Source organism: Mandrillus leucophaeus, unplaced genomic scaffold (genome assembly GCF_000951045.1).
Source record: "Mandrillus leucophaeus isolate KB7577 unplaced genomic scaffold, Mleu.le_1.0 Scaffold338, whole genome shotgun sequence".
Taxonomy (NCBI): domain Eukaryota; kingdom Metazoa; phylum Chordata; class Mammalia; order Primates; family Cercopithecidae; genus Mandrillus; species Mandrillus leucophaeus.
This window is the reverse complement of record NW_012103565.1, coordinates 2,840,359-2,852,737: the sequence shown is the minus strand read 5'-3', so window position 1 is coordinate 2,852,737 and position 12,379 is coordinate 2,840,359. Positions and strand designations below refer to the sequence as shown.

Below are 12,379 nucleotides of genomic sequence, written 5' to 3'. Positions count from 1 at the left end.
AGCCTGGCCAACGTGGTGAAACCCCATCTCTACTAAAAATACAAAAATTAGCCACACGTATAATCCCAGCTACTCAAAGAGGCTGAGGCACGAGAATCGCTTGAACCCGGGGGGCGGACATTGCAGTGAGACAAGATTGCACCACTGCACGCTGCACTCTACCCTGGGTAACAGAGGGAGACTCTGTCTCCAAAAAAAAAAAGAAGTGGAGGGTCCTAAAGGTAGAAGTAGAGAAGACTTATTTATTTATTTATTTTTATCTATTTATTTTTTTGAGACAGAGTCTCACTCTGTCATCCAGGCTAGAGTGCAGGGGTGCCATCTTGGCTCACTGCAAGCTCCACCTCCCAGGTTCACACCATTCTCCTGCCTCAGCGTCCCAAGTAGCTGGGACTACAGGTGCCCGCCACCACACCCAGCTAATTTTTTTTTTTATTTTTCAGTAGAGATGGGGTTTCACCGTGTTAGCCAGAATGGTCTTGATCTCCTGACCTCGTGACCCCCCACCTCAGCCTCCCAAAGTGCTGGGATTACAGGTGTGAGCCATCGCGCCCGGCCGAATTTATTTTATTTTTGAGTCAGGGTTGCTCTATTACCCAGGCTGGAGTGCAATGGCACGATATTGGCTCATGGCAACCTCCACATTCCAGGCTCAGACGATCCTCCCACCTCAGCCTCCCAAGTAGATGGGACTACAGGCATGTGCCACAATGCCTGGCTAATTTTCGTGGGGTTTTTTGTTTGTTTGTTTGTTTTCCTTTTTCTTTTTTTGGTAGAGCTGGGATTTTGCCACATTGCCCAGGCTGGTCTCGAACTCCTGGACTCAAGCAATCCACCCACTCTGGCCTCCCAAAGTGCTGGGATTACAGGCCTGAGCTACCACCCCCGGCCAGAATTCATTTTTTTCAACAGCTAAAATAAAACTTACGTTTACTTAAATAAACACTGTTATAGAAAACAAACATGATAGTATTTTAAAAAGTGTTAAGGGCCTGGGGGTGGAGAATGGGAGAGGTTGTGGCACACAACGAAAGCAAATGGTATTTTTAAATACTAAAAACCCTTAGTGGCAACATTTATATACCACTATTCTTATCTAGCCAACTGAAAATTCCTTGGACAACATTTAGCAAAATATCCCAAGTTTCAGTCTAGATGCTCTTAAATGCAAAAAAAGCATTTGTTTTAATATATTTGGAGTTCAAACTTATATTCTCCCCAGTTAATCCAAATTAACGAAGTTTAAGGCACAGCACTGAGATATCACTAAACAAAAATGGAAATAGGACCAGTTCCTCAAAATATGCCACTGAGTTTTACTTCTTCTCTTCTGGGTAACTATAACCTGTCCCCTTATTCTTAATTTGCAGACAAAAAGTCTGACAACTTATCATGGATGAAGTTCTGTTAAAAGACAACACAGAGGATCAGTAATCAGGTGGAAGATTCCCAGGGTAAGAAAGAGCCACTTAGTTCTGGAAACCATTCACGTTGACTTAGTCACGAGGTTAATCTATATATAGACTCATAAGCAAAGAGTGACTCAAACATTATTTGGGTTGTTTTAAAATATTACTAATAAAAAATCCTAACAAAGACTATAAATATTTGAGATAAAGCAGGCAATAAACAGACAAAAATTTCCTAGAAAACATAGACATCCTTCAGAAATGAAAGCGAGAAGCGCTCTGGGTCTGCTAAATATGATCACAGAATAAGAAAATTAAATTAAAATATATGACAACTATCATAAGTACAAAACCAAACTGAACTCACTGGTTAAATAATAATCCAAATTTTTAAATTAACTGAAAAAAACTGAATAGGGAGTCAAATCCATACTTACTTATCATCCCTTTCTAGACATTTGACTAGAATTGGTAAAATCCCAGATTTTATTAAGTCATCAATCGGTGGATTTCTGTCACTGGATAACAGTTTTCTAGGAAAATAAATATAAGAAATTAATTGCTATAATTTTCAAACTGTGAAAAGAAATAACAACGTATTAACTTCTAGACCACCAGGTAACATGACTGAGGAATGACACAATTCTCTCTCTGGACAAAGGAGTATTTACCTTGCTGCCTGGACAGCACTCAATTGGACCACTGGGTTGTCACTTGTGGCATTCTGCAATACCAAATGTAAATTTCAGAAATGAAAAAAAAATCAATTTCAAAATACTTCAAAATGAGAATATTAAATTAATAACATACCTGCAATATAGCTTCTAGTGTTACATTTTGCTTAAAAAGAAAAAAAAAAATAGTTCAGCAGAGTTTATTAGCAAAATCACATTCATTAAATAGTGTACCTGATAAAGTTAATATACTTATTATAAAGTTGGTGTTATATTAAAAATGAAGTTCTCACAGTTACTATAAAAATTATTTTAAAGTCACTATAAAAACATGGTAACTTACTGCTTTAAAATCAGCATCAACATCTGAATCTTCTAGACTTTCTTCTTGGGGAACATTTCTCTTTTTCAATAAGTGTTCATCTCTTTTGTTCTGAAAGGCAACCAATAAATGCTTAAGAAGTCATAAGGACTGCTGTTAATGAAAAATCCATTAAAACGACTTCAACTTTATTAGGCAATTATGAAACAAATACTGAACACATAAGGATAATATTAATTAAATGTGCATACTGCAAACCAATGACAAGGGTCACATTCTGGCTTTGGTAACAAAATTACCTGGCTTGCTTTTACACACATACTTCATTAAGCACCCACTGTGGTTTTTTTTTTTTGGAGACAAGAGTCTTACTCTGTTACCCAGTCTGGAGTGCAGTGGCACAATCTTAGCTCACTTCCAACCTCTGCTTCCCGGGTTCAGGTGATTCTCATGCCTCAACCTCCTGAGTAGCTGGGATTACAGTCGTGTGCCACCACACCTGGCTAATTTTTATATTTTTAGTAGAGATGCATTTTTGCCACGTTGGCCAGAATGATCTCAAACTCCTGGCCTCAAGTGATCTGCCTGCCTCCAGCCTCCCAAAGTGCTGGGATTATAGGCATGAGCACTGGCCAGCACCAGCTGTTTTGGCCATGTTGGTGTGCCTCCTAATCTCTAGGAAAGATTTAAATTTGGAGATGCAATATTATTACAAAGTCTAGCAAATATATTTCAACTGGCATGCTAGTTTTCATTTACTTATGGCTAATGGTTACCTGCAGCAGTTTATTAAGAAACCACCTTAATGGGAAGAGCCCAATGCTCAAATGTTGAGGTTTGCATATGCTTGCTAGGTGTGGGGAGTAGGAATTCATGAACATAAATGCTGCCTACCTGCCATCATCTCAGATTTAAACTCTTGCTATCTGGCTTTTACAAACAAAAATTCTCTATTAGCAAATCAATTTCCAAATTTCACTGAACTTCAATTGTTTGTTACGGTAACCTGTGCCATTTTACACATGTAGCTGTGAATAAATCACCAATTTTCTCTAAGTTTTTAGTTTTTCTATAGAATTAAAACAAGTTACATCAAGAGACCAAATAATGTCTAACATCCTTTTCAATTTAAAATTTCAAAAGGCATACTTCTAATGTTTGCTATATTTACAAGGTATTTCATTATAACAAAGTTACTGAAGAGACATTACTATTGATGTTAAAATTCAGATAAACTAGAAAATAAGATTCAGATACTTATTTCTATACGTATATAGAAACATGCTTATCCGCATGCCAATTTTTGTGCTGGGTATAAGCAAGCACAATTAAATAAACTGGTGTCTATATATGTCAATCAATAGTAGTTTACCAATTTCCACTTGTATAAGCATACTTCCTTAGTAACTTAACCAATTCTAAAATATTTTTAAATTAAAGCATCTCACATTATATAATCTCACATTATAAGCATCTCATTATATATATATGTGTGTGTGTGTGTGTATATATATATTCAAATCCATGCAGTGATATTTTACATGGTTTCAAGTGGCTTCCCACAGAATATTCATTAAAGTGGGAAAACTTGGCAGACAGCATTCTTGACCAAATGACAAAAGGTGTCACTATCAGTGAAGAACAAATCAACACTGTGTGCCTCCTGGGGTCTGGTGTACTAACAAAACATAACTTCTGTGGTATTCCTAACATAAATAACCTGAGAAATGCCAGAAAAACCCAAGTCTGTCATTCTACCAAAAAAAAAATAGCCCTATATTCTTCAAAAATGTAGTCATGAAAGATAAAGACTGAGGAAGAGTTCCAGATTGAAGGAGACTAAAGAAACATGACAACTAAATGCCATGTCTGATCTTGGCTTGGATCTTGGATTTATAAAGGACATAACTGGGAACCATATGCAAAATCTAAATTGGTTCTATGGATTGAATGGTAGATTTTTACCTAAGTTAGTTTGACAAGTGTACTGTGCTTATAAAAACAGAAACTATCTGTTTTTATGAAATATAAGTTGTTGTATTAAGGGAATTAAAGCATGATGCTTGCAATTTAACTGGTTCAAGGAAAAAAATGTATACAAAGATAATAATGCAAATATGAAAAATGCTAGGGAACCTGGGTGCTGAGTGAAGGGTATATGATGTTTCTATACTATTCTCACAACTTTGAACTTCAAACTACAAATCTGAAATTGCATAAAATTAAAAAAAAATTACAGTTACACTCTATGGTTTGTAATATATATAAAAATGTTTAACATCTTTTGGATTTAATCCATTTAAAAAGTTTTAACAAAGTTTATTGACAAGTTAACCCCCAACCCCAAATGATTTTAACACTGATTCCGTTCTATTTTCATTCTTTGACTCTATTTTCCTCTTTTCCAGAGCTTGATCAATCAAGCTTCCAGAGGTCTTTAAGGAATCTTACTCCCTCTATTCCTCCTTTCCAAGTATTTCTGGAATAGAAGAAATATAAAGCATAAATACAACTAAAGTTTCCTACATATACAGATCTCCAATCTGGGGATAGCATTTTATCATTATATAGGATGTGTACTGTCTTTTTTGGTAGATACCCTTTATTGGGCAAGGCAACTCCTTTCTATTCCTAACTTGCTAATAACTTTTTTCTTTATAGGCCATGAATGAGTGCTTAATTTCATCAAATTGTGCTTCTTTCCATATATTGAAATGGATATTATGTTTCCACTTTTATCTGTAAATATGGTAAATTAAATGACTTTCTAATATTAAACTATCCCTGCAAGTCCTGGAAACTTTATTAGAATTTTTTTAAAAATATTCATTCCTGAAATCAATTTGTTAATATTTTATCTAGGATTTTTTTCCTCAATATTCCTAAGTAAAACTGGCTAAAAAGTATCTTTTCTCAGACTGTCTTGGTCTGTTGCTTGGGATCATGGTTTTGCTAGCTTCATAAAATGAGTTGGGAAGTGTTCCCTCTTTAACTTCTCTGAAATCATTTAATAAGGCTGGAATTATCTGTTCCTTCAATGTCTGCCAGAGTTCCACCTGTAAGACTACCTTTTCTTTTACAGGATGGTGAGAGAGGTTAAATTTTTAGCTGTATTAATTTGATTTTTTTTTTTTTTTTTTTTTCCCAGGCTCGAGTGCGATGGCGCAATCTCGGCTCACCACAACCTCCACCTCCTGGGTTCAAATGATTCTCCTGCCTCAGCCTCCGAAGTAGCTGTTACAGGCATGCGCCACCACACCTGGCTAATTTTGTATTTTTAGTAGAGACAGGGTTTCTCCATGTTGGTCAGGCTGGTCTCGAACTCCTGACCTCAGGTGATCTGCCCACCTCAGCCTCTCAGAGTGCTGGGATTACAGGAGTCAGCCACCACGTCTAGCCTCTTTGATTTTTTTTTTTTTTTAAAGATCTATTCAGGTTATCTTCTTGAGTCAGCTGGGTAAATTAATTTTTTCTGCTAGGAAATTGCCTACTTCACATAAGTCTCCAAATTTATTTGCATAAGTTTTTTGTTTGCTTGTTTTTTGTTTTTGAGACAGAGTCTCACTCTGTCGTCCAGGATGGAGTACAGTGGCACGATCTTGGCTCACTGCAACCTCCGCCTCCCAGATTCAAGCGATTCTCCTGCCTCACAGCCTCATTAAGTAGCTGGGATTAAAGGCAAGTACCACCATGCCCGGCTCATTTTTGTATTTTTAGAAGAGACAGGGTTTCACCATGTTGTCCAGGCGGGTCTCGAACTCCTGGCCTCAAGTGATCCGCCTGCCTTGGCCTCCCAAAGTGGTGGGATTACAGGCGTGAGCCACTGTGCCTTGCCTATTTGCGTAAGTTTGCTCATACTTAAATTGTAGGTTGTCTGCAAAAATGGCAGTAATTCCCCTTCCCATATCCAGTCCCGCACTGACTGTAGGCATGGCTGTGTGACTGACTTTGGCAATGGGACGTTAAGCAAAAAGACTCGAAAAGTGCTTACACGTCAGAGACAGGTTCTCTTTTGCTACTTTTTTCCTGAAACCATCCTGTGAACACTGAGCCATGGAGAATGAGACTGCGTGGACAACAACCAAGTCCCAGCCAAGTTACCTGAGACCATGCTAGATCATCTAGTCACCAATCAATCCTGCGAGCTGACCAGAGACAATAAGGGAAGCCTGCAGAAAACAGCTGAACTGGCCTATGCCAGAAAACCCACTCCGCCAACCCATAAAACTGTTAGCTCAATAAAATGGCTATTGTTTTAAGGTACATAGTTTGGAGTGGTGTATTATGCAGCAAAAAACTAGCTGATGCACTCATGTTTTTAAATTTATGCTGTATTTAAATTAATATGACTTCTAAAATTCCTAGTATTTTGTTGTTGTTCCTTCTCTCTACTTGCTATAAATTTGTCTCCTGAATTACCACTTTAACTGTATTCTACAGGTTCTGACATGTAATAGTTTTCCTACTGTTCATTTTTAGGCATTCTTAGATTCCATTAAGATTTCTTTGATGCTCAATATATTCAATATATTCAGACGTACTTTAAAACATGAGGTTTTTGTAACTGTCTTATTCTAATTATATTGTGGTCAGAGAACACGTATGTACAACACACTGAAATTAGCTGACACCTGCTTTATACTAGAAGCTCCCAAACTTTCTCAGTCCACGGTGTAGGCCAAAGTACTCATTTGGGAAAAAGAAAAGAAAAACAAATAAATTGAAAGAAAAAATTATTTCACTCTTAGATAAAATAATTGGAGAAAGGAACGTAGTGTTATTTAAGTGTTTAAACTGTGGACTATCTCAAGATCTAAGTCTGTGGTGTCTGAAAGATGTCACTGTATTTCTCTCAAAATTAAAATATCCCAAAGACCCTTTCAGGTCACTGTGGAACCCCATGTTACCTCAGCGCAGAGTTTGGAAACTATAGCTTATTCTACCATAAAACCAGTTTCCAAATACATATGTGGTTTTACACGTGTTCATTAGTTAACATTTGTGAATTATTCAAATTTTCTATCTCTTCTTAATTGGTGTTTATTCATTACTAAGAAGACAATCTCCCACAATGATGTCTTTGATGAATTTCCTCTTCTAAATTTGCAAATTTTGACTTTATATATATATATATATATATATAGAGAGAGAGAGAGAGAGAGAGCTGTCTCTTATACACATCTAGATGTGTATAAGAGACAGTATATAGAGAGAGAGAGAGAGAGAGAGAGAGAGAGAGAGAGATTCTATTAGGCATATACTAATTTAAAGCTATTATAGCTTCTTAATAAATTCTTTCTTTTATCAAACATTAGGTAACAACCCCTGCATTTAAATTGAAAACATCCTAACACACACCAAAATATCTATGGCACAAGAACCATACTTCACTTTTTTTTTTTTTTTAAATTTAAGATGGAGTTTTTGCTCTTGTTGCCCAGGCTGGAGTGCAATGGTGCGATCTCAGCTCACTGCAACCTACGCCTCCCGGGTTCAAGTGATTCTCCTGCCTCAGCCTCCTGAGTGCCTCCACGCCCGGCTAATTATGTATTTTTAATAGAGATGGGGTTTATCCATGTTGGTCAGGCTGGTCTCGAACTCCCGACCTCAGGTGATCCACCCGCCTCAGCCTCCCAAAGCACTAGGATTACAGTCGTGAGCCACCGCACCCACCCCATACTTTACTCTTAACAAAAATAAGTACAAGCCAAGGAAAAATAATCACTGGGCAGGTTTCTAATGGTCAGATTAATCATTAAAACCAATAACTTAAACTGTCCCTTCACTTGATACCTAGAGATTTTTACCCTCCTGAAAACTGCACTACAATAAATTCAGCATCCATAAAGGGTATACTTCTCTTTTGTCAAGTGAGAAAGAAGCTCAGGGGTTATAGGAACTTCCCTAACTTCAATACCCAACTATCCTTAAACACACATATGGATTAGCTGGATTTCTTAAATTCCTTTAAAAATCCATTATTAATCTATTATCCATGTATGCGTGTATTTATCTAGCCCTTTTGGATCTTGTTTTCTACTAGGTTGAACCACATGAACTGTTTTGTAGGTCAAAGCAGTTAACTACGGGCAATTTCTTATAACCCAACTTAATATATTGTTTGAGTTAGTAAGTTCTATATGTTATTAACCTGTACATAAAGTACTTCCTTTTCATTCCCAAATTCTTCTTTCCATCTTGAAAAACTGGTTTGCAATTCTATACCTAAACTTGTGGAGCAAGTTTGATGTCACTTCTTTTAAATCTTATGAAAAGGATAATTACATTATTTATCAGCCCCCTTTCAAGCTTGAAATAAGTAATTAAATCTGTTTTTATTCAATAATACCCTAATTTTAAACCCTCATCTAGTTTAGGCTTTAGTTCCTTGGGGTTTGTTTTCTTTTTTTTTTTTTAATTTTAGAAATAGTCCAACCCTGGTTGCATCTAAATGCTTTTAACGAGGTAGGAAAACATACTCAATGAAAATTCCCCTCAATATTAACATTTATGAAATGATATTACTGCTGCATGACTACATGGATATTCACCCATAAGTTTTATAAGTTTATGTTTTGGGCACTCTGTTCAGTGTATTACACTTTGATTGAAACTAATTTTTTAAAATAACACTATTGGTTCATCAATCATGTAAGAACTGATAATCTAATGCATGTTTCTTTTTTCCCTGCAGGATCATTATCAAACAGCTGCTTTTTTGGATATTAACTTAGGCTTTTTTTGGTAACTGAAATTTTTATTGAGATAATTGTATATTCACACGCAGTTATAAGAAATAATATTGGCCGAGTGCAGTGGCTCACGCTTGTAATCCCAGGACTTTGGGAGGCCAAGGCAGGCGGATCACAAGGTCAGGAGATGGAGACCATCTTAGCTAACACGGTGAAACCCCATCTCTACTAAAAATACAAAAAATTAGCCCGGCGTGGTGGCATGTACCTGTAGTCCCAGCTACTCAGGAGGCTGAGGCAGGAGAATGGCGTGAACCTGGGAGGTGAACCTTGCAGTGAGCAGAGATGGCGCCACTGCACTCCAGCCTGGGCGACAGAGTGAGACGCTGTCTCAAACAAGAAAAGAAATAATATGGAAAGATCCCTTGTATGCTTTGCCCAGGTTACCCCAATGGTAACACTTTGCAAAACTATATTACAACTGGGATACTGACATTGATACAATCCACTTATTTTATTCAGACCTCATTTTACATGTATTTGCGTGTGTGTATTATATCCTATACAATTTTATCACCTGTATAGATTCATGTTATCTACCACCAGAGTCAAGATGGTGAACAATTCCAAAAACACAAGATGCATGCCTCCTGACCTTTTATATGCAAAACCACATCCTTCTCATCTCTCTGACACCCTATATAACCCCGGCATCTACTAACCTGTCTTCCATTTCTAAAATTTTATCATTTCAAAAATGTTATATAAATGGGATCATACGGCATATAACCTTTTTGTGACAGAATCATAGGCCCAGCATACTTCTCTGGAGATTTATATAAACTGTTGCTTGTATCAATAACTGTTGCTTATATAATTGTTCATTTTTATTGCTGAATAGTATTTTATCATATTGATATACTGTAAACATATTACAGTATGTCTATTTACCCATTAAAGGCCATCTGTGTTGTTTCTAAGTTTTGGCCATTAAAAATAAAGTTGCTATACAGACATGCATGTACAGATCTCATATGAATATAAATTTTCCTTTCCCTGGGATACATGTCTAGACTGTAAGCACTGGGTTACACAGAGGTTTCATGTTTAGACAAAAAAGTGACAAACTGTTTTCCAGAGTGACTGTACCATTTTACATTTCCACCACAAACATGAGTGATCAGTTTCTCCACATCGTTGCCAGCATTTGGTGTTGTCACTATTTATTTTAGCTGTTCTGACAGATGTGTAGTTGTGGCTTTAATCTCTATTTCCCTAATAGCTAACGATGCTGAACATCTTTTCATGTGCTTATTTAATGTATGTCCTCCTTTCAATGAAATGACTCTTCACATCTTTTTAAATTAGATTGTTTTGGTTTTTCTTACTATTGAGAGAGAGAGAGAGAGAGTGTGTGTGTGTGTGTAAGAGTCAGAGGTCTCACTATGTTGCCCAGGCTAGAGTGCAGTGGCTGTCCATAGGCAAGATCATAGCATACTGCAGCCTCCAACTCCTGGGCTCAAGTGTTGTTTCTGCCCCAGCCTCCTGAGTAGCTGGGAATACACGTGTATGCCACTGCACCTGGCTTTTACCGCTGAGTTTTGAGAGTTCATTATACGCACTAGATACTAGTCTTTTACTGGATATGTGGTTTAACAGATATTTTCTTCCAATATCTAGCTTGTCTTTTCTATCTTTTCATATGGGCTCTCACACAGCAAAATTTTTAATTTAATCAGGTCCAATTTATCAATTGTTCTTTTATGGATTAGTCTTTTGTGGTCAAATTTAACTCTTTGCCTCTCTCCAGATCTGGGAAATTCTCTATGTTTTTTCCTAAAAGTTTTATAGTTTTGTGCTTTACATTTAAGTCTATAATCCATTTTGTATTTTTGCATAAGGTGTGAAGTTTAGGCTCATCATTTTTGAAAAAGCTATCCTTCCTTCCATTGAATTGGTTTTGTAACTTTGCTATAAATCAACTGGATGTATTTGTGCAGGCATATTTCTGTGTTATATTTTCTGTTCCATTGTCTATGTCTTTCCTTCTACCAATAACACACAGTATTGATTCCTATAGCTATATACTATAACCTTTCATATTAGGTGAAGTAATTTCCTCTTTTTCTTCTTTGTTAAGTTTTAGCTATTCTAGAGACTGTGTTTTTCCATACATATTTTTAAATGTTTGTCTACGTCCACAAAATATCTTGGTTGAATTTCAATAGGATCAATTTAGGGAGATCAATTTAGGGAGCATCAATGTCATTATTATGTTGAGGCTTCCAATCCATGAACACAGTATACGTCTCTCCATTTCTTTATGTCTTGTTTCATGTCTTTCATCAGTATTTTGTAATATTCACTGTATAAATCCTGTACATGTTTGTTAATGTATATGGAAGTATTTTTTCTTTGAATTGTCTAAAAATTGTATTTTTTTATTTTGGTCTCTGCATGTTCAGCATACACAAATGCGACTGATTTCTTTATTCTGTAATCTTGCTAAACTCACCTGTTAGTTCCAGGAGCTTTCTGATAGATTCCTTGGGATGTTCTACACAGATAATCACATTATCTGCAAATAGGGATAGTTTTAGTTCTTCCTTTACAAACTACATACCTTTCATTTCTTTTTCTTGCCTTATACGGTAATGGCTAGAACTTCCAGCATTATACTGAGTAAGAGCAGTTATGATAGACATCATCACCTTGCTTCTGAATCTCAAGGGAAAGCATTTAGTCTTTCACCATTAAGTATGATGTTAGCTGTGAGGTTTTTGTGGTGCTCTTTAACAAGATGAGGCAATTCCTTTCTATTCCTTTTACCAGAAATGAGTAACTGATATGATCGTATTTTTCTTCTCTGGCTTGTTGATATGGGGGAATTTAGAGTATTTTTTAAAATATATTTCAAACAATTAACTAAAACAAGTACTAGATCTTATCAACCAAGTGGGGCACTTGGGTGGATTTTTTCTTTATGTAGGATCTTAAACCTGCCTCACCTCCAAATCTAATGAAAATAAGGGACTTGGCCGGGCGCAGTGGCTCACGCCTGTAATCCCAGCACTTTGGGAGGCCGAGGCGGGCAGACCACAATGTCAGGAAATCAAGACCATCCTGGCTAACACGGTGAAACCCTGTCTCTACTAAAAATACAAAAAAATTAGCTGGGTGTGGTGGCGGGTGCCTGTAGTCCGAGCTACTCAAGAGGCTGAGGCAGGAGAATGGCGTGAACCCGGGAAGCGGAGCTTGCTGTGAGCCGAGATCATGCCACTG

The 12,379-nt window shown here is 36.8% G+C and overlaps 1 protein-coding gene across 2 annotated transcripts in view; it reads right to left on the bottom strand.

The window, feature by feature from the left end:
* The window catches only part of KPNA3 (karyopherin alpha 3 (importin alpha 4)), a 103,432-nt gene that overhangs the window by 30,982 nt on the left and 60,071 nt on the right, over positions 1-12,379 (bottom strand). For both annotated transcript variants that reach the window (XM_011988777.1, XM_011988778.1), the window contains 4 exons: positions 2,427-2,516; positions 2,220-2,249; positions 2,081-2,133; positions 1,847-1,942 (listed from right to left, as the gene is read on the bottom strand). In XM_011988777.1, coding sequence (XP_011844167.1) covers positions 1,847-1,942; positions 2,081-2,133; positions 2,220-2,249; positions 2,427-2,516 — 269 coding nt within the window. The remainder of the gene's footprint in view (positions 1-1,846; positions 1,943-2,080; positions 2,134-2,219; positions 2,250-2,426; positions 2,517-12,379) is intronic.